The sequence below is a fragment of the Lepus europaeus genome, chromosome 6, assembly GCF_033115175.1.
Source record: "Lepus europaeus isolate LE1 chromosome 6, mLepTim1.pri, whole genome shotgun sequence".
Lineage (NCBI taxonomy): Eukaryota > Metazoa > Chordata > Mammalia > Lagomorpha > Leporidae > Lepus > Lepus europaeus.
The window spans coordinates 11,614,475-11,637,802 of NC_084832.1; the positions used below are offsets into that span (position 1 = coordinate 11,614,475).

General features: G+C 38.9%; 1 protein-coding gene across 2 annotated transcripts in view; it reads left to right on the plus strand.

The window, feature by feature from the left end:
* Positions 1 to 23,328, plus strand: part of NALCN (sodium leak channel, non-selective) — a 375,909-nt gene that overhangs the window by 180,099 nt on the left and 172,482 nt on the right. For both annotated transcript variants that reach the window (XM_062193965.1, XM_062193966.1), the window contains exons 12-13: positions 13,705 to 13,872; positions 21,206 to 21,397. In XM_062193965.1, coding sequence (XP_062049949.1) covers positions 13,705 to 13,872; positions 21,206 to 21,397 — 360 coding nt within the window. The remainder of the gene's footprint in view (positions 1 to 13,704; positions 13,873 to 21,205; positions 21,398 to 23,328) is intronic.

Sequence of the window (23,328 nt, forward strand, 5' to 3'; positions counted from 1 at the left end):
TTTCATTGAATAAAGTATTCTGGGTTGGTAGTTTTCTTTCTTTTGGGACTCAGACAGTATCTCTACATTCTCTCCTGGCCTATGTGGTTTCTGTTGAGAAATCTGCTGTCACTCTGATAGAGTTCCTGTAAATGTGACCTGGGGTTTCTGTAATGTGATTTGACTGTGATGTGTCTCGCTAAGGCTCTTTTCTGATCATGCCTGATGGGGGTTCTGTGGGCTTCCTGTATTCAGATGTCCATATCTTTCTACCAATTAGGGCAATGTTCTATTTTTATTTCATTGAATAGGTTTTTTTTTTCTTTATTTTGCCAATTTGGGAAGTTTTTCTTTTTTTTTTTTTCTTAAAATTTTATTTATTTATTTGAGAGGCAGAGTCACAGACAGCAAGAGGGAAAGACAGAGAGAAAGGTCTTCCCTCTGCTGGTACACTCACCAAATGGCCGCAACAGCCAGAGCCAGGTGCTTCCTCCTGGTCTCCCACACGGGTGCAGGGTCCCAAGCACCTGGGCCATCCTCCACTGATTTTCCAGGCCACAGCAGAGAGCCAGACTGGAAGAGGAACAGCAGGGACTAGAACCAGCACCCACATGGGACACCAGCACCGCAAGTGGAGGATTAACCTGCTGCGCCACAGCGCCAGCCCCTGAACAGGTTTCTAAGCCATTGTTTTTATCTCATACCTTTAGGAATCCCTAAGACTGACATGATTGGTCATTTTTAGTATCCTATAGAACCCAGACACCATTTTCAGTCTCTCTGATTTTTTTCTTCTATTGTACCTGAATGAGATATTTCAAAATACCTGTCTTCTAGATGAGATGTTCTGCCTCACCAAGTCTGTTGTTAAGGCTTTTCACTGTGTTTTTTATTTGACATATCAAATACTGCATTTCCATTATCTCTGGGTTTTTTGTTTTTTTTTTTTCAGTATCTCTATGTGTTTGCTGAGTTTCTCTTCTATGACATGTGCTTATTTCTTAATTTCATTTGACTGTTTCTCTATATCTTTGAGTAAACTTACAAATATTGTTTTCAATTATTTCTTAGGTGTTTTGTCCATTTCCCCTTCTTCACAGTCCAATATTAATGTATTATTGTGTTCCTTTGGGGGAGGCATGTCGCCTTCCTTGTTCATGTTTCTTATGTTTCTGTGTTGATTTTTGCACATCTGGGGTATCTCTTGTTCCTATCTCTCCTGTGGAATAGTAATAATTATTGCTGTAAATGTACCTCTGGGGCTCAGTGGAGCACCTAATGCTTACACCTGAGCTCCAGGGTATGTGCTAAGTGAGGAACAAGAGCTCTGCCCAGGTTTGTGGGTGGGGCGAGAGAACAGAATGACACCCAAGATGGGTGTGGCGAAATGTCTCTGGTTATAGTCAGTGGGAGAGACGGTGTTAGAGCCACCTGGTGTGCCAGGGTGAACCAGCTGATTCACAACTTAGAGTGAGCTCACCATGCCAGCTCACTTCACCCACCCAGGTGTGTGCACCGTCCAGAGCACTGACTCACTCTGTAGTGTGCCCCCCAACCCCTCTGTGAGATCTGTCCCCTCTGCTGTCTGCCCTGCAAGCTGCACTATCCCTGGCTCCAGTGGCCTCTGACAGCAGCAGGACTGTCCACTGTCCACTAGTTAGAACAGAGTTCAGCAGCAACTCCGCAGCAAACTGGGTCTGGGGCCTTAGTGTGGAGAAGGGGATTGGACAATGTGGCCTCTTTTCATGGAGGAAAGTAGTTGCTCAGATGCCTGTCAGCTCCACAGGCTGGAACTGAGGCCAGCGGGATGATGGACTTCTCTCTCAGTCAAAGCTGCCATTGGTGGTGGCCACCACAGCTTCTTCCTGCCTTGTCTTGGCAAGATTGCATTTCCAAGTCAGGATCCAGTGGAAGGATGGAGAGGTGCTGGTGGCATGGCTGCTGGCAGTGTCTGTCCTCTGTCCTCACTTCCTACCAGAGTCTTTGTCCTGCTCTGTCCGTTCTTCACTCAACATTTCTCTCAGTCAGAGTCCTGGGAACGTGGTTCTTCCTTGGTTTTCCTGGTGTCCTTGTGTGACTGAGGTCGGTACAACTTCTCACTGTTCATTCGTGTTGGAGCTCACTCTGAATTCTCATGTTGTCTCTAAAAGAGATTATTGGTCCAGCAGAAGGTGCTGAGACTAAAATAATTGCATTGATAAGCTTTGGACAGGATTGGTTTATTCAGATTAGCATTAATGAATGACCCATGGTTGTTTTGCCAGACTCTGTTTTATAGTCCTCTTTGCTTTTTCCTTTGATTTGAAGTTTTTAATCCTTTGAAGTCCATAAACTTTAAGTTCTTTCCTAAGTATCAGGTGTTCCATAAACTCACCATGTAGAGAAAATGGTGCAGTCAACATTTCTGTGCCCACCACCTCACTTTTTCAGAACTTCACAGTTGTTCATGTTTGGTTCTGATTCTCATTTAGAAACAAAATTTCATTAATAGAGATGAAGCTCCCTGAATACCTCCCCTTAACCTCATCCTTCTCCCTAATCAATAGAGAAGCATACCCATCATTCTAAACCATGAATCATAGTAGTGCGAAGTGGCATTATGCAACCAGGTCTGCTTGCTCATCCATCATTTTCTTTAGGAATAGGTTCATGTTGTCCTATGTAGCATTCATTTGTTCTGTATGTAGCAGCAATGGATATTTTGGTTGCTTCCTACCTTTTACTGTTGAAGACAGTGCTTCAAAAGATACTCACTTGAGTTTTTTTTTTAAGATTTATTTATTTATTTGAAAGTCAGAGGTACACAGAGAGAAGTAGAGGCAGAGAGAGGGGTCTTCCATTTGGTGGTTCACTTCCAAGTTGGCCACGACGGCCAGAGTTCCCCAATCTGAAGCCAGGAGCCAGGAGCTTCTTCTGGATCTCCCACGTGGGTACAGGGGCCCAGGGACTTGGACCATCTTCTACTGCTTTCCCAGGCCATAGCAGAGAGCTTGATCAGAAGTGGAGCAACCAGAACTCAAACCAGCACCCATGTGGGATACTGGCACTGCCACACACTTGAGTTTTAATACCAGACTTGGGGGAGATTTTCCTACAGCATGTAGGCATAAAACTAGGCCTAACCTTGCTAGATGGTATGATGTGATCACATTCAGCTTTGCCAGATACTGCGAAGTTGCATTTCAAAGTACTTCTACCAGTTCACATTCCCACAACACTATTTGAGCAGCTGCACTTCATGCTAAACGTTTTCTGTTCATTCAGGATTTTCAGTTTTCTCTCAATCTGATAAAAAAAAAGAATTGTTACAGTTTTAATAAGCATTGTCTTGAGTAAGGTGGAGATGTAACTTTTTTTTTATATTCTGTGTGTCCTCTTCTTTGAATATATCTGTTCCATCAGGATCCTAACTTTTTTGCAGTTATCTGATGATGTGCAGTGTAGACATCTTCTTCCACCTGCAGCTCGCCTCGCCACTTTTATTTGTCATTTCTTTCATGTCATTAATAGTATAACATTTAGTGGTGTTTCATTTCTGTCTTGGTGCTTTTGAGTAGTATCTACATTACAGTCATTAAATATGTCTTCCTGTATTGAGATCTAAAGGTTGTAAACTTGTGCTCTTCTCTGTTTAGTCTTCAAGATATTTGGCCCGAGATTAGACATCACATTTTCCCCCCATAGAAGAGCAACCTTCCTCAGATTCATGGAAAAGTTCGTCCTCTCTTTGCATATACAGTAACACCTCTGATACAGGTCAGACTGATACATGGGCATGCCTCTTTCTGGATGCCTTCATCTGTGTGTCCACACATCTAAGATTTAATTGATAAATGCTCTTATAAGTACTATCCCTATAATAAGCCTTCGTGTCTGTTAGGGAAAGCCCATTGACACTCTCTTATTCAGATTTGTTTTTTCTCTTCTTGGCCTTGCTAATATCACTCTACTCTCTGAAAATTTGTGTTTTATTATTGAGATTTAATATATACATCAAGAACATGTCTGTTATTTGGGTCTTTTTAAAAGAATAGTTTATTTAAATCTTTTTTTTTTTATTCATGTGTGTAATACTTGTATATTTGTATGGGGTCCAGTGCAGTATTTCGCACTTACGTGTGGTATAAACAGGTCAACTCACACTGCCTGACTTGGCATTTCCTTATGTCCTTGTGTTTGGAGCCTGCCAGCTCTCCTCCCATTCTTTACACAGTCCGTTAGCACGTTGTTGTGACGTGTGTCACTGCTCTGTGCTGTGGAACTCTACAACCTACTGCTTCTAGTTCTGGTCCCCGTGATCCAGCCTCCTTGTGTCTGCCTTCTCCCCACCCTTTCCAGCCTATAGCAATCACTTTTCTAAGTTCAGATCAATATTTTGTTTTGTTTAACTTCCACATATGAAAGGGAACATGGTATTTCTCTTCCTGTATTTGGCTTATTTGACTGAACGTCCTGTCCCATCCATGTTTCTGCTAGTGTTAGGATTCCATTCTTTGTTATGCCTGAATAACGTTGCATTACATATATATATACCGTATTTTCTATATCCATTCATCCACTGATGGACATCTAGGTTGCTTCCAAACCTTGGCTATTGTAAATAGTGCTGCAATGAGTATGACAGTGCAGAAATCCTTCATATGATGATTTCACTTCCTTTTTGTATTTACCTAGAAATGGGCTGACTGGGGTACATGGTAGATGTATTTTTTAGTGTTTTGGAGAGCCTTCATGCTATTCTCTAAAACGTCTCTATTAATTTGTATTCCCACCAACAGTTTACAAGTGTTCCTTTTTCTCCATATCCTCACTGGCATTTTTTTTTTTTTGGTCTTTTTGATAATAACCATACCAACTTGGATAAGATGATACTTCATGGTGGTTTTGATTTGCATTTTCCTAGTGGCTGGTAATACTGAGCATTTTTTGATCTATTTGTTGATCTTTTCTATTTCTTTTGGGAACTATCTACTTACATGTTTTACCCATTTCATAACTGGATGGATTTTTCATTTCATTTTATTTGCTGCTGAGATATTTCAGTTCCTTGCATATTTCAGATAATGAATCCTTTGTCAGATGAATAGTTTGCAAATATTTTCTTCATTCTTTTACTATTCTTTTACTATTATTATTGCATTTTATTATTTTCAATAATGATTTTCTACAAATAATTATACATCTTTTGTTAAATGTATGCCTAGATATCCTACAATTTATTTTATAAGTGAAATCTTTTTGAATCCATTGATTATTTGTTATGTAGGAATGTCATTGACTCTTGTATTTTAATCTCATACCCAACAACTTTATTGCAATTTCTTGTTTGTTCTAATCTATGTATAGTTTCACTTGGAATTTTTATGTAGACAATCAAATGACCTAAAATTAAGGAGATTCTTTCTTTCCTTTTCTAATTCTTACATTTCTAATATTTTTCTTTCATTATCCTTGCTTGGGTCTCTATTAAAATATTGAATTGAAGCAGTGATAGTGGACATCCTTGGCTTGCTTTTATCTTTTGAAATGAATGCCTATTATCTCATCAATAATGTTGTTTATTGGCTTTTATAGATGCATTTTATCATCTTAATAGACTTTTATTCCTAGGTTGGTAAGAACTTTTCTCCAAGAGAAAAAGTTATTTATCAAAAACTCGACTACATATATTGAACTGTCTACAGATTTTCTTCTTTAATTTCTTTAAGTCATATATTTTCTGATACCAAACTATTTTAGATTCCCAGACACTTGAATTTGTAACATTGTTTTTAATAAACAAATCCGATTTTCAGAGAGGTTTGCCTTGTTTCCAGCTCTTTGGTGTCTCTTTGCTTTCCTGCTTTTCCTAAGATTGTGATGTGTTCAAAGCAGAGGGCTTCAGAGAGCATGGACTTCTTTTGCCATCTTTTAGGAAGTTATCTTCTTTAGAAAAGCAATTTCTGTGGTTTTCAGAAGATATTTGGGTTTATATTTCTTTTTTTTATCTTCTTTTTTATTCAAGTAAAGAGAACAGAGTTCATGTATTTCAAAGGTGAAGTTCTAAGAAGATAACCACACTTCCCTACTCCTCTTCCCTCCCGTCTTTTCATCAATTTTTTCCGACATAACTTTAATCTACTCTAATCACAGGCCTAATTCACCACTAAGCATAATATTCACCAAGTAAAAAGTAGGAAGACCACAGTTCCACAGGAGTATAAAAAGGGATAAAACAACAATCCTATATGATATTCCTTAAAGTGCAGTTATGTAAAAGAGCCATTTATCTTAGTTCCAACAAAATTTCTCATAATTATTTCTTAAGGATTTGGGCAGCATTTTGCTAGCTAAAAGGTATTACAGTAATGAAGTCTGAACTATTAACTCATCCATCTCAAATTCTGCTTTTTAACTCTGAAATTCTGATGATACACTTTAGGCAAGGGGTAGGGAGTGTGCAGACAGCTTCAGGTAAGCATTTATGGTGTTATTGAATCTGAATTTTATTTAGGAGAATGGGGTTCGTCGAACTGAGTTTCTTGAGATTTGTGTCTTCTGATCTTCTTTTGTGATAAATATGCCTTCATTTTCTCACGAACATCCATTATGTTTCTTTGAAATCATGAAATAGAGACTGCAGCACCAGTCTTATAGAAGAGATTTCCGGTATCTTTCTACATATGGGAGGTATCTGACATTTTATCTTCACAGACCTGGATGGCACAATCAGCTCGTTTATAATTTGTCACCTATAAATGTTCATACATTATTCATTGCATTAAAAGGGCAGAGCAATTTCCATTGTTCCTCTTGTACTGAGCATGTCATTTTCCTTTCAGTTGTTTTTCTCCTTAGCTTAGGAAATTTGGCAATCATCTTGTTGTTTTACCTGCTGCCCTTACAAATACAATTACAAGTTCTTCTGGAAAACATGCAGTTAGAACCAATTTCTAGAACTTTTCACAAGTTATGTGCTGCCTTGAAAACAAATATACTGCTATTTCTTTGAACAATAACTCTTTTTAATTTTAAATCTACATTTAATTAGTGACAATTTTCTTAAGGGCAGGAATATAAGCAATAGAATTTAATGTTCAAAAATTCACAGTACCTGTGTTCCTGAGAGTATTAAACACTGCTACGTTGATTTCAAACCTGGTAAACCTATTGGACTGGCATTTTATTTTATAGATAGATAGATAGATAGATAGATAGATAGATATAGGTAGATATAGATATAGATATAGATATAGATATTTGAGAGGCAGATGGAGAGAGACAGCACTCTCCCACCTGCTGGTTTAACTCCCCAAATTTCCGCAATGGCCAGGGCTGGCTGAGGCTAAAGTCAATGGCTGGAAAAACAATCAAGGTCTCACCAATTGGTGGCAGGAACCTAGTGACTTGAGCAATCACCACTGCCTCCAAGGGTCTTCACTGCCCAGAAGCTGGAATCAGGACCCAGAGCTGGGGATAAAACCCAGATGCTCCAATACAGGACACAGACATTTGACCACTAGGCTCACCACCCATTCCTTGGCAGGCATTGTCAACAGAGTGGAGACACCCTCAAAGGGGTGAAACTTGTTCTTGATTGGAAAGGGAGGCCTTCTCTTATCATGTATAAAGTAGAGATCCATATTCAGAGTACACAAGAAGACTTCAGAAACTTGATGAAATATGGAAATAAAAGATGAGCATATTTTGATGGAAAAAGATTTCTGAAATCCATGCAGTTTTCCCATACTACCCATTTCCTATGAACTTCATGAAAATTCTTTATGTAAATGGATATATGTAGGGGGGGTATGAAAATTCCAGATGAGGTGTTAATTAGAAATAAATTCTCTAAAAGATTCCTTGGAAGGGATGGGTGATTTACACATGTGTTGGGAACCCTCTCTCAGGGAATGAGAGGAAGGAAATATTCTTTTTCTATGTATTGGTGTCAAGTTTTTTTTTTCAAGTAATGAAACAAAAATATTTATGAAAATTTTATTACACTCTTAGAAATCATAACTCGTAAAAGATAAGGTTTGACTGTATGTGCTCACAAATGGTGGGATGGTCTGCAAGGCTACCATCTTAGTCTCTTTTCTGTTGCCAGTAACAGTGTCATGACCAGGTCTGGTAGAGAAAGAGAAGAGGTTTATTTGAACTCATCATTGTGGCCCAAGACAGCGGCCTATATCAGATGATGACCTTCTTGTTGGCAGAGCCTGGCAATGAATGGCCCAGATTATCACATGGCATACAAGATGCATAGCCAATGTGGCTTTTATAGTTGACTCACTCTTGGTGAAAATCCATCAACCACCATCAATCACATGACTGGATTGGCCCATTCATGAGGGCAGAGCCTTACCACCCCCCTGTAAAGTCCCTCCTTGTCCCACCTCTTGCTACCACATAATGGAGATTAAATCTCAATGTGAGGTTCAGAGGAAACAAGCTATAGTTAAACCATCATGGAAATAAAACAGAGGAAGGGTCCCAGTGAGACCATCCTGGTACAGACCTGCAAGCTGAGGGCATCAAGGCCTTGGAAAGCTGCCTGTGTAGGAGTGACGAGTGCACGGCCGCCCTGCCACAGGCTACCTACTGACTGCCTGGTGCTTGCTGGAAGCCCCAAGATGATACACCTGCTCAGGTGATTTTGTAGGTGCCTTCCCAAGAAACACTTCTGTAGGCTGCCCAGTTGGCTTCCTCCTTCTAGGTGGCCAACAGCATGACCCTCACAATTACCTCCCTGTCCAGTTACTGTCAAGGAGAAGGGGTTCCTAAAGCTGGCCTGTTCGTTGCTTCCACTCAGGTTTGTCTACATTGACATACTCTCTGAATTGAAGTCTTATACCAAACCCCCACAAACTACACTGAAATATTACAATTCCGTCCTTCTAAATCCTGACATGGTTCTTTTCTCTAACAGGATAACCCATAGTTTCAAGTTTGACATATCTGTATTTATACTGTTTTTCCGTAAAACCATTTTATTATTTGGAGTACAGTATTATTTTTCAGAGAGCAAGAATGTGACCTTGTAAAAATTAACCAATGTGTTGAAAGCAAGATGTTTGATCCCAGGAGAATCTGATTTCAGATATTCTGATAGGAAAATCAGTGCGAATAAAGCTGTTTAAATATAATCACATAATAGTGTCCTAAATCTTTGTAGTGTCTTATAGTGTCTTTAAAGAGAATATCATCTTGCCACTGAGTAAATGATAATGCAAATGGACCTACTTGCATATTTTACGGTGAATTGTGATCATTTAAATAAATCATTGCATCTGTCTTTTTGGTAACAAACACAGTTAGTAAAGTGATTGATTGTTTATATATAACTAGATCACAATCTATTAGGATCCATTTCAAGCATTTTTTTGGTAGTGTGCTGCTTTTTTTTTTAAGTCATTTTGAAATCAATGAGCACTCTTCCCTTGGGATGGAAAGTCTTGGTGTGAAAGTCCAGGTTGGTGCTGGAGGTGTCTGTCACTTCTTCCTCTGCTGGTCCAGCAGCCAGATGGAACAAGGGGCTAGGAACTTCCTGATGCACCTGAGTCTCCGTGCCTCCTCAGACTCTCCACCGTCTCTAGGGGAGAACACAGTCACACAACTCCCCTGTACTATTGCAGAGCCAGCACTGAGAAGCCAGTGCTGGAGAGCGATTGCCGCTTGCTACCTTGCAGCTTCTGGAGCAAGAAGCAGAGGAGCTGCACCTGTCTGCCCGGGGCTTGTGGTCCAGGAAGAGACTACAGAACCCCCTGGGCTCCATGGACCAGGAAGAGCACCTCCTTGCTAGAGGCCACATTACTCCAGGATGGGGGAGGGGGACGGAAGGACTCCCCCTGCCCCTGGGAAACGCTGTCACCAAAACACCTCCACCTGATGTCCAGCCAAGGGGCTGTGGTTTGTAGGTTTGTCAGTGCCAAAAACCGTGATGCCTTCTGCAGTCCTGCATTTGCCTCTATGCAGGATCACATATGACAAAAAAGTTATGTCAAAAACATATGCCATGGTGAAGCAGAGAAAATATCCTCCCACAAAGGGACTCAGAAGTGAAGGTAAAACTCAGAAATCCAAGATGGCAACGAGTATAGGAGTTCTCCGATCGAGTAGAATCAATGAAAGAGAGTGTGTGTAAGGTTTCCATGTCTCAAGGAGTGGCCTTCCGGGTACAAAACTTTGTGAGACTTTGCCTAAAATTTTCCAAAAGATGAGTTTAAAAAGGGCACAGTCACAGAGTGCAGTTGTTAATATTGGAGATCAAGTTGTGAGGACAGATAGCAATCAGGAAGGAATAGTAAAATAAGCCAGCCAAGTGTGTGTGGAGAGAGGCCCTGAAAAAAAAAAGGAGCACATAGGAGAAAAATAATAATAAATGAGAGAAGGAAAAAAAAAAGGTCCCAAGAGGAAGAAAAGCGTAAATCCGCAGATTGAAAGGGCTCAGGAATCTCAGTGATATTAAATTGAGAAGAGATGCTTTCCTAAGTGTGTCCTGGTGACCTCGCCTGATAGCAGACATAAAGAAAAAAACTCCTTTAGCCTCGAACAGGCTTCAGTAACCTGCGGAAGCCAGTGAAATACACTGAACAGTAAGCCTTCATTTAAACACCTCGAAAGGAATGAACTGCAGCTTAAGGATCATATACAGCCAAAACCTGCTCTGCTGGTGCCAAAACCCATCTTCGATGTGAAGGGATTCAGAGAGTCTACAACACCTGCTGTTTATTTGAGGAAAGCACTCTAAAGTATGTTAATCATAAGAGAAGTAAATCACATTCTACATATTATATCCAAGGAGATGAAAGGAAGGGGAAATCAATGGGCATTGAACCCCAGTGAAAGAAGCTGGCAAATACATCAGCAAGGATCCTTGGGAAAAGGGGGATAATTGCATTTCCAGAAAGTAGAAATAAATTTGTAAATTCTCTGCGCAAACGCAGACATGAGTGGAGACTGGGATGACGAATGTGTCACAGGAAGTGTACATTTGGCAGAGGTGTGAAAGAGACCTGAATATAAATTATGTATGAGAAAATTTTTATTAAAGAATATAGATAATAGTCCAAGAAAATAGAAAACCATGGTGTTGTTCCTAGATATTAAGAATGGATAGTAATCCTATTGAAGTCCTCTGTTATAGCAAAAAGGTAACAAAAAAGAAAAAAATCATAAAGTTGAAGGAAGACGTATATGACCATGTAAAAGTTATATTTGTGGAGCTAACAACACGGAAATTAAAAACCAAACTATTGACTAGGGAAGATGTAGTTGCAGTATATGTAGCAGAGAAAAAATTAATTGTCTCAATATCAACAACTCCAAAAACTGGTAACAAAAAATAGCACCATAGGATATTGGCAAATTCATGAACAGCAAATTTTAATTTTTTTTTCTTTTTTTTATTAAACTTTTATTTAATGAATATAAATTTCCAAAGTACAGCTTATGGGTTACAATGGCTTCCGCCCTCCCATAACTTCCCTCCCGCCCGCAACCCTCCCCTTTCCCGCTCCCTTTCCCCTTCCATTCATGTAAAGATTCATTTTCAATTCTCTTTATATACAGAAGATCAGTTTAGTATATATTAGGTAAAGATTTCAACATTTTGCCCATATAGCAACATAAAGTGAAAAAACTACCATTGGATTACTAATTATAGCATTAAATAGCAATGTACAGCACATTAAAGACAGAGATCCTACATAATTTGTTCTTGTATTGGTCATTATTTTAAAATAATTAAAATTTCAAATTAAATGAAATTTTATTTTAAAATAATGACCAATACAAGAACAGATGAGGAGTAATTAGTAACTTTGAGTACACTGGTGCTGCCCCACGTCTGGGACAAGAGAAGGCGGCAAATGTTTTACTACAATATTTTGAAGATGATCTCTCAATATTTTTCTGAAAATTAAAGTACACTGAGCTCTCCTTGCCCCAGCAATGCCAAGTCTGGACATCGACTTGTAGATCTAAGAGCCTCGGTGAAGTCTGACATGCAGGGGGTGGTTAGTACAGCCTTGTTTTTGGAGTAGAAGAGACTTAGCCATCTTCCTGGCGATTCCTTCGAGTACCACCTGGCGATGGATTCATAGTGTTAAATAAATGCTGAGCTCTATAGGAAATCGTGCAGCTGATAAAAAGAGTAGGTAGAACCTATATTCTTTATCGGGAGGCACATGCCTATTTCTCAACAAGTGAGCAAAGCAAGCGGTGGAGTGTTAGATAAAGAGCAAGCCCTCTCTCGTGTGACCACGTGTGTGCGGGAGAGCAGAGAGATTGCCAGGGGAAGGGTGGACAAAGACGTTAACATACAACACATGAGACAGGTGGGCAAGCAGGCAATTAGCATCCTCGTTCCCACTCCAGGTTATTTTGGGGTCATCATATATTACTTTCTCACATTTTTTAAAGAAGAGAAATGGCAATCAACGATAAAAAGCCACTAGAATCTACAGAGATTGTAGCTTTGAGAAGTTATGCTAATTTCCTTCTCATATCTAAATAAACCTTCTGTATGGGTTGTGATGTTCCTTTCCTGAAAGTGCTGTTACTTGGCCTGGGAAAGCAATGGAAGATGGCCCACGTGCTTGGGACCCTGCACCCACGTGGGAGACTGGGAAGAAGCACCTGGCCCCTGGTTTTGGATCGGCGCAGCTCCGGCCGTTGTGGCCATTTGGGGAGTGAACCAGAGGAAGGAAGACCTCTCTCCCTCTCTCTCTGTCTCTCCCTCTGTCTCTCCCTCAGTCTGTAACTCTACCTCTCAAATAAATAAATAAAATCTTAAAAAAAAAAGTGCTGTTACTAACTCTGTTCACATCTGCCCAATGTGAGCACTACTGATACCCAGTACTGGCCTAGAGAAAGAGACGTGAGCTCTCTCCTTTATCGCTGCCTTCCTAAAACTTGTGTGATGTCTTCTCAGAGGATGATTTATGACTAATCCCAACACTCACCCTCTGCCCTTTGATTGCAGGTTAATCTTATATTGCAGATTTTAATTCCAGTTACAACCTCCTTTATAAAATGAGAATTCTTGCCTGCAGGACCAATAAAGGGACATACCATGCCGCCTTTATAGATGTGCTGTGTAAGATTGCTGTTTTCTAACAGTAAATTCATAAAATTTATGTTGGCTATTACAAGGCTGAATCAACTGACACTGTAGCTATTAAGTTTTAATATTAATATTACATACACTTATGTGTGCAGACACACTCACGCAAATTGCTAGGTATAGAATCCTAATATCTCCACTTGTCATGTGTCTCAAAGCATGAGGGATAGATATTTTAACGTTGTTTTAGTTTCATTATGGTAATATGTAGGTAATTTTTTATAAAATACCATGTACATTATATAAATTTAATCTTTAGAAAAATGTAGTTTATACTAAAAATGCAGTCTTTCTAGAAATGCAACAATTCCATATATGGCAATTGCCTATAAATGACAATAAATAGTAGATAATAACAAAACAATGCCACTCACAATCATTCAAAATGCCACTGCAGACATTCAAGATGTTAACTATTTTTCTATTTAAATAGCATTGGTCTACCAAATTCTTGTTGAGGTGTTTCTAATCCATCTTTAAGTAAAATGTCATTCTTGATTGTATGGGGCTCTTCAGTTCTTACGACAGTAACTAAAATTTATGCACTGACAAATACCTGAAATAATTTGAAGCAACTTGTAGTTTGGATTCCAATGTCAATGTCTCTGTTCCTTTAGGTGGCTTTTACGGTACTCTTTGATTTGGAAGCACTTCTGAAGATATGGTGTTTGGGATTCACTGGATATATTAGCTCATCTCTCCACAAATTCGAGCTGCTCCTTGTAATTGGAACTACTCTTCATGTATATCCAGATCTCTATCATTCTCAATTCACGTATTTCCAGGTAACACAAAATAATGTCTATTTATCTTCAAAATTATTTTCTTCCCAGGGTAAATATTAGTCATATTCTATGACTTCATATAATGATTATATAAAATAACTGCCTAGGAAGTACGAATCTAAGAGAGGCCCAGTGACCATTTAAACTTCAGAAATAGCGTAGTCATAAATCATAACAACTGTGTTTAGAGCTCCTGAAAATTCAAGTAATGAGTACATCTATTTTACATACTAATCCTAAATTAGCAGTACATAGATGTATATATTTATATACCTGTGAGATTATATATCTGAAGTACATATCAAATTTTAAACTATGAAAGATGTTGGCACAAACTCTGAAGAAGAGGAAATATGGATTTAATTTCAAGTGTATATCTCCCTTGCTAAGGTGTGCTCAACAATGATTTACAGTGGAAATAATAAGGATTTATAAAGTTTACCATTACAGATTTTAGTTGGGCAAATGGTATTTATAAATGCCTATTATTTTCTGTGTGATGATTAAATGATACTTATAAATATAATAATTGTATATCTATTTTTTCAAATGTGATATATTGCATGGCATGGTTTTCTAGTTATTCAGTAATAGTATTTATTAGTTATATAATTTTTAATTGTTGGATAGTTGCAAGGGATTCATTGCTTTTTAAAAATACTTATCATAGATCCTGATCAAAAGCATCCCAAATATAGTCACTTTTCTGACTCCATTTTGGCCATTTATATAAATTAACATACAGACACCCAAATGTGCATTGTTTTCTTCAGAGATATCTTGAATATTTGGGAAACAACATGGTAGTAGAATTTCAATGAAGTCATTTAGAGAAACAGGACTCAACTCTTTAGAAGAGTGAACATGCATTTCGACTTCACTGGTTTCATGTGTTGGTAATACCAAACCTGTCTTCCTCAGGATAGTGTAACTCTGGCTCCCAGATCAGGGCCCATAACTCAGTTCTTCTGCTGCCTCGGGAAAGGACATGAAAACATATTTCACCAACCGTGGAAAGTAGATGTCCCCTCCCCCACCCAGACGGAAGCCCAGCCTCCAGTTGAGCTTCACAGCCACACAGATTGAAGCTGCTGGGGGTTATAGATGGTTCACACTTTCCCTTCCCTCGACAGTTTTGGGTGTAAACTCCTCACTATTTGTTGGTTTCCATGCTGAGGCATCATTATCTTATGTGAGATGACTGGGGTGAGAGAGACATGCATTTGGAAGTCTTGCTGCAAACCTACCTTCCTGGTGTGTGCTCTTGCACAAGCTGTCTGGCTTCCCGAAATTAGCATGGTCATTCAGTACCCCGCTAAGGGCATCACTATACATAATCAAGGAGAACATAACTGGTGAACAGAGCAGAAAACATCCGGATTACAAACCTGTTCATCCCAATTAAGAAAAATATCGCTGCCTATTCCACCAAGCGTACAACATAAAACATGCTGAGGGCCTTAAAATCACTGTAGCCTTTGATAGGTGAGTTTTCAGTGAAAAGTTATTGGGTCAAAATTTTCTGTACAAAGGTACCCATTTTAGACTTGTGTATGAGAGTAAAAGTGGGTTGAATTAGCTTAGTATGTCACAACGTAAAGTTGACCCTAAAGTGAATATGATAAATTTGTAATAACTTATAAATGTTATTGTTTTATTTAAATGTAAAACATTTTAAAATTATATGTAACCACTTGTCATTACATATACGTATATATGCATGTATATAACATATCTATAAATGAAAATGACTGGAAAGAAATAAACCAATATAAATTGTTCATCATCTCTAGTTTACTTATCTAAAACTAGCTGAAAATTTGTTCAAACCATTCTATATACATAGATAGATTCTATGTATTTGATTCTAGATAATAATTCATAACATTTTATGGTTGGGTGATTTTCATCTGTATCTTTAAAAAAAAAAGATTTATTTATTTATTTGAAAGTCAGAGCTACAGAGAGAGAGGAGAGACAGAGAGAGGTCTTCCATCATCTGGTTCACCTCCCAATTGACTGCAACGGCCAGAGCTGCACCAATCCAAAGGCAGGAGCCAGGAGCTTCTTCTGGGTCTCCCGCGTGGGTACAGGGGCCCAAGGGCTTGGGCTGTCGTCTACTTTCCCAGGCCATAGCAGAGAGCCGGATCAGAATGGAGCAGCTGGAACTCGAACCGGTGCCCATATGGGATACTGGCACTGCAGGTGGTGGCTTTACCTGCTATGCCACAGTGCCAGCCCCTCATCTGTATCTTGCCATCAGTGGCTATGTTTATATTTTTCTAATGAAATAAATAGAAGTTATTTCGTAGTTAAAAAAAAAAAAAAGCAATCTCTGGAGAAGCTTAGGCGTCAGAAATTTTGTTCAGTTTCACATTTGAGAACGCAGTCTGGGACAGGCTGACCCTTTACGAGTCCACTTTGCTCTCTCTTTGCCTAGTTGACCTTCACACTTCTCATTTCAATTTCTTCCTTGTCTGGCCTCAAGTCTTTCCTAACTCAGTTTCACATTTTTTCACATTTAAATGAAGTAAACCATTTAGTGCAGAATGTCTTCCTTTAAAATATCAACTAGCTCTGTGACAAGTTATTGATAGTTTTTATTTCATTTATTGAAATGATATTCACTGAGCATGTACTGTATGCCAAGCACCACTGCAAATACTGAGCAAAGGACAAGACAGAGGAGGGCCCCACCTCTGTAAGCTCCAGTTCTAGAGGGCAAACCATTCACCAACAGGTGCACAAAGGAATGTGGAAGGCAAGTCCTGGGAGTGCCTTATGGAAGAAGCAAGCTGATAAAAAGGATGGAAAATGTGGGATTGGGCTGCTGCTTTAGATAAGTATGCTCATGGGAGCCTTCTTTACACAGCAGAGCAAAATTCAGGCAGAGATTGAGTGAAGTCAGGGGGCCTGCCTTGAGTTGTACTATTGAGAACATTCCAGAAAGAGAGAACACATTACACACATCCCCAGGTAGGAGCAGGATTGATATGAACCAGGAAGGGTACCAAGGCCAGTATGGAGTACCACAATGGACAGGGGGCACGCAGGCTTATGAGAAATAGGAAAGTCTTGCAGAATTCTGTGGTTCTTACCTAGGATAATCATGACGATGCTGGCCAGTGTTTCTTGTACATCTACTATTTGCCCGGCACAGTGATGTGTTCATTAAATACCATACATGTAAATTGAGGTCACAAGACCTGATGACTTGCCCATGACCACATACCTAATAAATGGTGGGGCTGAAACTTATTCCCAAGATGTTTAGATGCAGAGTTCATATTCTTTACCCTACATTTTCTACAACATCTCACCATGAATCAACAGCGTGATCTTTAAGAGACCAGGAAGGTGTGGTTTGGAAAGAAAGTACAACATGCTTATGTTTGAGACTATGGTTGACCTTATTGTTGTATTTATGGGATTACTAAATTAAAATCAAAACCTGGCTACTTTGTAAAGTAGTCCGGGTGAAAAATATACTTATCCCTTACTAAATGAAAAGATACACTTAGAGTCACTGAAAGGGATTTTTTTTTTCCTTTTCAAGGATACAAGTTTAACCCTATGAAAATGCTGCTCAAATCCCCAGTGTGGTAGCTGTATGAAGTTCTATTTCTTCAAGTTAATGAAATCTTAATGTATCAGAATTTCTCAAATGTGCAGAGGCCATTTTTACTAGAATCCAGGTTGGGACTCAAAATTACCTAGGCAGTCCTTGAAATATCATTTTAGTACAAGTGAAGAAAGTGCATAATACTGAAATCTGGGCTATGAACCAGTTAAATTGTTCCTATAAACTTGTCTGGAATCAATTTATTCACAGTTAGATACCAAATCACTTACATCTTAAAATGGAAGAATTGGATAAAAACGTGAAATCTTTCTATGTTATTTTCTTGGATATTAATATGATGTTAACTAATTTTGTCTTGTCCCATGTTTTGAACACCCATAAAAACTCAAAGTTGAGCAAATATATGCCATTTTTGGTAACCTTGAAATAAATATTATGTCATTGAAATAGTCACAAAATTTGGAAGTTTGAGACTTAGTGGGATAAATTTTAATAGTTCTCATGATAAAGCTGCTTTCTTCCTATTTGGGAAGATGACCTGAGTGTAGCCTGTTCTGATTTGGAAATATGTGGAAAGAATTATGGCAGAAGAAAACTAGTCGCTTAACCATGCAATATGATGATTCATTTAACCAACGTGATTTCTCCCATAAATTTTCTTCTTTAAGTATCAGGTTAAGGTTTTTATTAGAAAATACGCATTTCCATACTTCTTCATTTGTGCCATTAGTTGACTTGATAAATGGCTACCAACCCAACCATCAGTGCCCTGCAAACAATAGTAACAGTGCAGTTCGCTCCCAGCCCTAATATTTAATCACAGTGTAGGAGTAGCTATGGCCTCATCAATGGCAAAATCCAGATGATACAATGTTTCTGGTGTCCAAGCGGTTCCACTTAGATCTTCACTCACCTTTGCCTTGTGTCAGCTTCTTTCTTTTTTTTTTTTTTTATATTAGAATTTAGAGTAGTTTTATTTATTAAGTGTACATTTTTTTTAATCTTTATTTAATGAATATAAATTTCCAGTGTACAGCTTATGGATTACAATGGCTTCCCCCTCCCATAACTTCCCTCCCACCCGCAACCCTCCCCTCTCCCGCTCCTTCTCCCCTTCCATTCACATCAACATTCATTTTCAATTCTCTTTATATACAGAAGATCAATTTAGTATAAAGATTTCAACAGTTTGCACCCACATAGAAACACAAAGTGAAACATACTGTTTGAGTACTAGTTATAGCATTAAATCAAAATGTACAGCACATTAAGGACAGAGATCCCACATGAGGAGCAAGTGCACAGTGGCTCCTGTTGTTGACCCAACAAATTGACACTCTAGTTTATGGCGCCAGTAACCATCCTAGGCTGTCGTCATGAGTTGCCAAGGTTATGGAAGCCTTTCAAGTTTGCTGACTCTGATCATATTTAGACAAGGTCATAAAAGACAGAGTGAGGATAGTAACCAATGATCCTAAGAGTGGCATTTACCAGGTTTGAACAATTATACAGCATTAAGTGGGGAAGAGGACCATCAGTACACACAGGTTGGGAGTAGAGCCATTGGTGGTAGAGTAGAGGTTATGATTACAAAGGAATGAGGCCCAAGTGCACTAGACAGGGCCTAGAACAAAGGACAGAGTCATTATTAGAGGAGCTAAGAAAGGTGCTGTCTAAGCTACGATTAAGTTTTCTGATTGAGAGGCAAATAGAACCTGATAGAAGGGGCTTGATAATAATCTGGTGGGCTTTAGGCCTTGTAAATTCAGAGGCCCAGACCTATCTATCTCTTCACATGGGGTATATCCTAAGGGAGGTGTGAACCTCCTAGGGGAAGGCACTCTGTTGACTTTCATTACTTGGCTGGCCTGGGAGGAGAGCTGGCCAGGTAAAGGCAGGTGGCATCTCTAACAAGAAATTTACAGTTCTGCCTGCAATGTTGCTGACCCTACTTGGCCATCCCCTCAGCTGCAGTGGTCACTTTGGAAGTTGGGCTGAGTGAAGGGCTGTCAGCTTCTTTCTCAAGCTGCCCTTCTCCATGATGCTCCCAGAAGCCTAAGCTTACATGATGAGTCCAGCAGTACCTACCAGGAATGAAACCCAACAGACTTCTTCTTAGACGTGTCCAGCGTAAGACCCGAGGGTGACTCGGGTCCCTCTGAGTGCACTGGCTGACCCTGGATCATGGGGTCTGGGGAGTCCCTCCAGGACCGCATGGACTAAGTGGAGGAGGAGTGATTTGCCAGAGAAAAATCTGGGAGAGTAGGAAACTAGGGACTTTTGAAAAGCAAAAGCAAACACATGCCATTTTATATATGTAAAACTGAAAATCTAGTTTCTTAAACATATTTCCTGTTCCTTGCTGTATTCCAAGTATAATATTCATCTTTCACAGACAGCTTAACCTCTTCTTGATATGGAATCATCTCAGCCTACCATCCTACATACCATGTTTAATTTATGGAAGGACACAATTTCCTTTTTTAATACCTCCAGATTTGAAGTTTATCTTATAAGCAGTAATGTGTTACACTTTGATTGGCAGTGTTTATATTTCTTAGAAACACTTGAAAAGAAACAGATGACCTCCTGGGTAAACCTCTTTTAAAACGGTATTTTTCCATCCTACCTACTCTGCCTTTTACTTAAACTCAATGTATATTTTTTAATCATTTAGATATGCCCTTAAGAGTGTGTCTTTGTATTCTGGTCCCTTTTTAGTAATAACCATTGAGTAATACATGTCCCAACCTGTGCTTAGAACCAATCATCAATCATTATTTTCTAAATGAATGAGTGAATGAATGAATTGTGGGTGAAAATTTTTGCAAAATATATACGTGCATAAATATATATTTGTTACATTTATAATGTACCTATACATTTCTATCTATGGTATAGATAATAAGCATGTGTTGTAATGATCCAAAATACTATATTTACCTAATATAGAAGTGTGCTTCTTTGCACCAGTTGGTAGAAATCTAGGTGGCTCTGTTTCATTGGTCATTTTGTACCCAGCTGTTGTTCTGGATCTGTCCTGTCGTATACAAACTTCTATTTCTGGTCCAAAGGGCCACTCCAAATGTTTCCATGTCCCGACCAAAGGAATGTATAAAAAGTGTCTCCAGGGAAAGCTACCAGAAGTTGCAAAAATCAGTTCCTTCACATGCCATAGGTTTGAGCCTCATTCACAGGAGACACATGGCTGTATGTGCAGTGCAAAGCCCTAGATTTAGCCACTTGCTAAGCCAGAAGTCAAGACTTTCCACTATTTAAAGGAAGAAAGAGGAAGTGTTTGGTGGAATATCAGTGTCAGCTACAAGACTTTATTTTTACTTTTGATAGAACTTTTTCTATTCTTTATAAATATGTAAAAAAAATGCCTAGAAAAATTAAATTTATGAGACAATGAATATAAATTAAAATATTTTATTACATATTTGAACATTAGAAAAACATCAATTTTGTTTCAATAATATATGCTAATTAGTTGATACCATTTTGAGTGATGACATAATATGATAAAAACCATTTCCCTCCATTTCAACATTTGAAATTTATTCTTGCAATACAACCAACACTGAGTCAGACTGTTATCTCAGTTATCGTATTGTTATGTGTAGTCTCTAGATGCTCAAATGAAAAGGTATGATTTTTATAGTGTGTGACATTTCTATTTTTGTGTGAACTTTTTAAGATTCAGTGTAAACGCATCATCAAGTGTGTATGGTTTCTCTCCTGTGAAAGGTTCTTCGGGTGGTTCGACTCATTAAGATTTCACCTGCACTAGAAGACTTTGTATACAAGATATTCGGTCCCGGAAAAAAGCTTGGGAGTCTGGTTGTGTTTACTGCCAGTCTCCTGATTGTGATGTCAGCAATTAGTTTGCAGATGTTCTGCTTTGTGGAAGAGCTGGACAGATTCACAACTTTCCCAAGGGTAAGAGTAAAAGTGCACTTGTTTCTTCATTATTCTTACTTTGGTAATAATGATTAACATCAACATAACTTCTTTTTTTTAACTTTTATTTAGTAAATATAAATTTCCAAAGTACAGTTTATGGATTACAATGGCTTCCCCCCCACACCATAACTTCCCTCCCACTCGCACCCCTCCCATCTCCCGCTCCCTCTCCCATTCCATTCACATCAAGATTCATTTTCATTTATCTTTATATACAGAAGTATATAAAGATTTAGTATATATTAAGTAAAGATTTCATCAGTTTGCACCCACACAGAACATAAAGTGTAAAATATTGTTTGAGTACTAGTTATAGCGTTAATTCACATTGGACAACACATTAAGGACAGAGATCCCACAGTGACTCCTGTTGTTGACTTAACAATTTGACACTCTTGTTTATGGCGTCAGTAATCTCCCTAGGCTCTGGTCATGAGTTGCCAAGGCTATGGAAGCCTCTTGGGTTCGCCGACTTCGATCTTATTCCGACAGGGTCATAGTCAAAGTGGAAGTTCTCTCCTCCCTTCAGAGAAAGGTACCTCCTTCTTTGATGGCCCCATTCTTTCCACTGGGATCTCACTCGCAGAGATCTTTCATTTAGGTCCTCTTTTTTTGGCCACAGTGTCTTGGCTTTCCATGCCTAAAATTCTCTCATGGGCTCTTCAGCCAGATCTGAATCAACATAACTTCACCTGAGCAGTGTTTCAAACTATGGTCATATTTTTGATACCTTGATATAAATTTCAGTATTTAAAGTTGTCTTATTTGGGGTGCAGATGTTCGAGTACATTTTCAGCACTGAAATTCAGATTATTCATCAATTCTAAAATTCTAGAATTAGCCTAGTAGAATTAGGTACTTAAACCAATAAAAATGGAAGTAAGATTGTTAGCACCTATCAGTTAAATAGGGAAGAAGTTTAAAGTTTCTGTTTTGTCTTTGTCCGAATTAATATTAAATCTGTTTTACAGTTCATGCATTTTTATATTAGGCATAATCTAGAAGAAAACTTTTAATTTCCAATATGATAAAAATTCATAGACTCTTCAGCTTTAACATGTCATTAGAGTATCTGTAAGCCTTCTACAGTCTCATCAGAATTCACTTGGCTAATAATCAATCAATGTATAAGTGGTACACATGTAAAAGAAACAGCCCCCAACCAGACGATCCAGAAATTTAACTCCAAGTGAACTTAGAAATGTAAACAACTGTAATGACCAAGAAAAATACTGTATATGTTTTCACCAAAAGTTTAAATATTATACAGGAAGAGAAATTCGGGGTAAAAACAACATACAACACTTTTTTTTTTTAAGTGAAGCTTTGAGAGCAAGCAGGTCTGTACTCCTACCACAAAGACTAATATACAGTATTTACTAGATTTGTTACTTTAGCTGCCTATGTGGAAATCCCTCCTTTTTATAATGCAGATTTTTCTACAGTGCTTCCCTAAGCATTTGTTGGGTTTAGCCTATGTAGAGCCAGGCAATTCTGGTGAGCCTGGAGACACAAACACAATAGAGTGAGCCTCCAGAAATCCTCAGCTGAGGCACATGAGGCTCTGCAACCCATGATGAAGGTAGGCGCAAGGCTCCCTGGGAACCCAGAGGCGGGGCCATGACCAGGAATGGAGAAGTCCAGGAAGGGTTGTTGCAACAGGCAGTTACCAAAGAACAGTTGGCACAAACAACTGAAATGTAAGGGAGCAGTGTTCCAGGCTGAGGACAGCAAGCGCTGACAGTCTCAGGTGAGCCATTTCTTGTTCTGGAATTAAAAGAACCATCAAGGGTAAGAGGAGGAGAGGAGGCCAAGGACCTGAAGTTGCGTGCAGGTGTGATGGCGCTGCAGTGCTGATGAGAGAGAGCAAGCAGAGGGGGAGGTTAAAGACCTATGAGGTCAAGGAA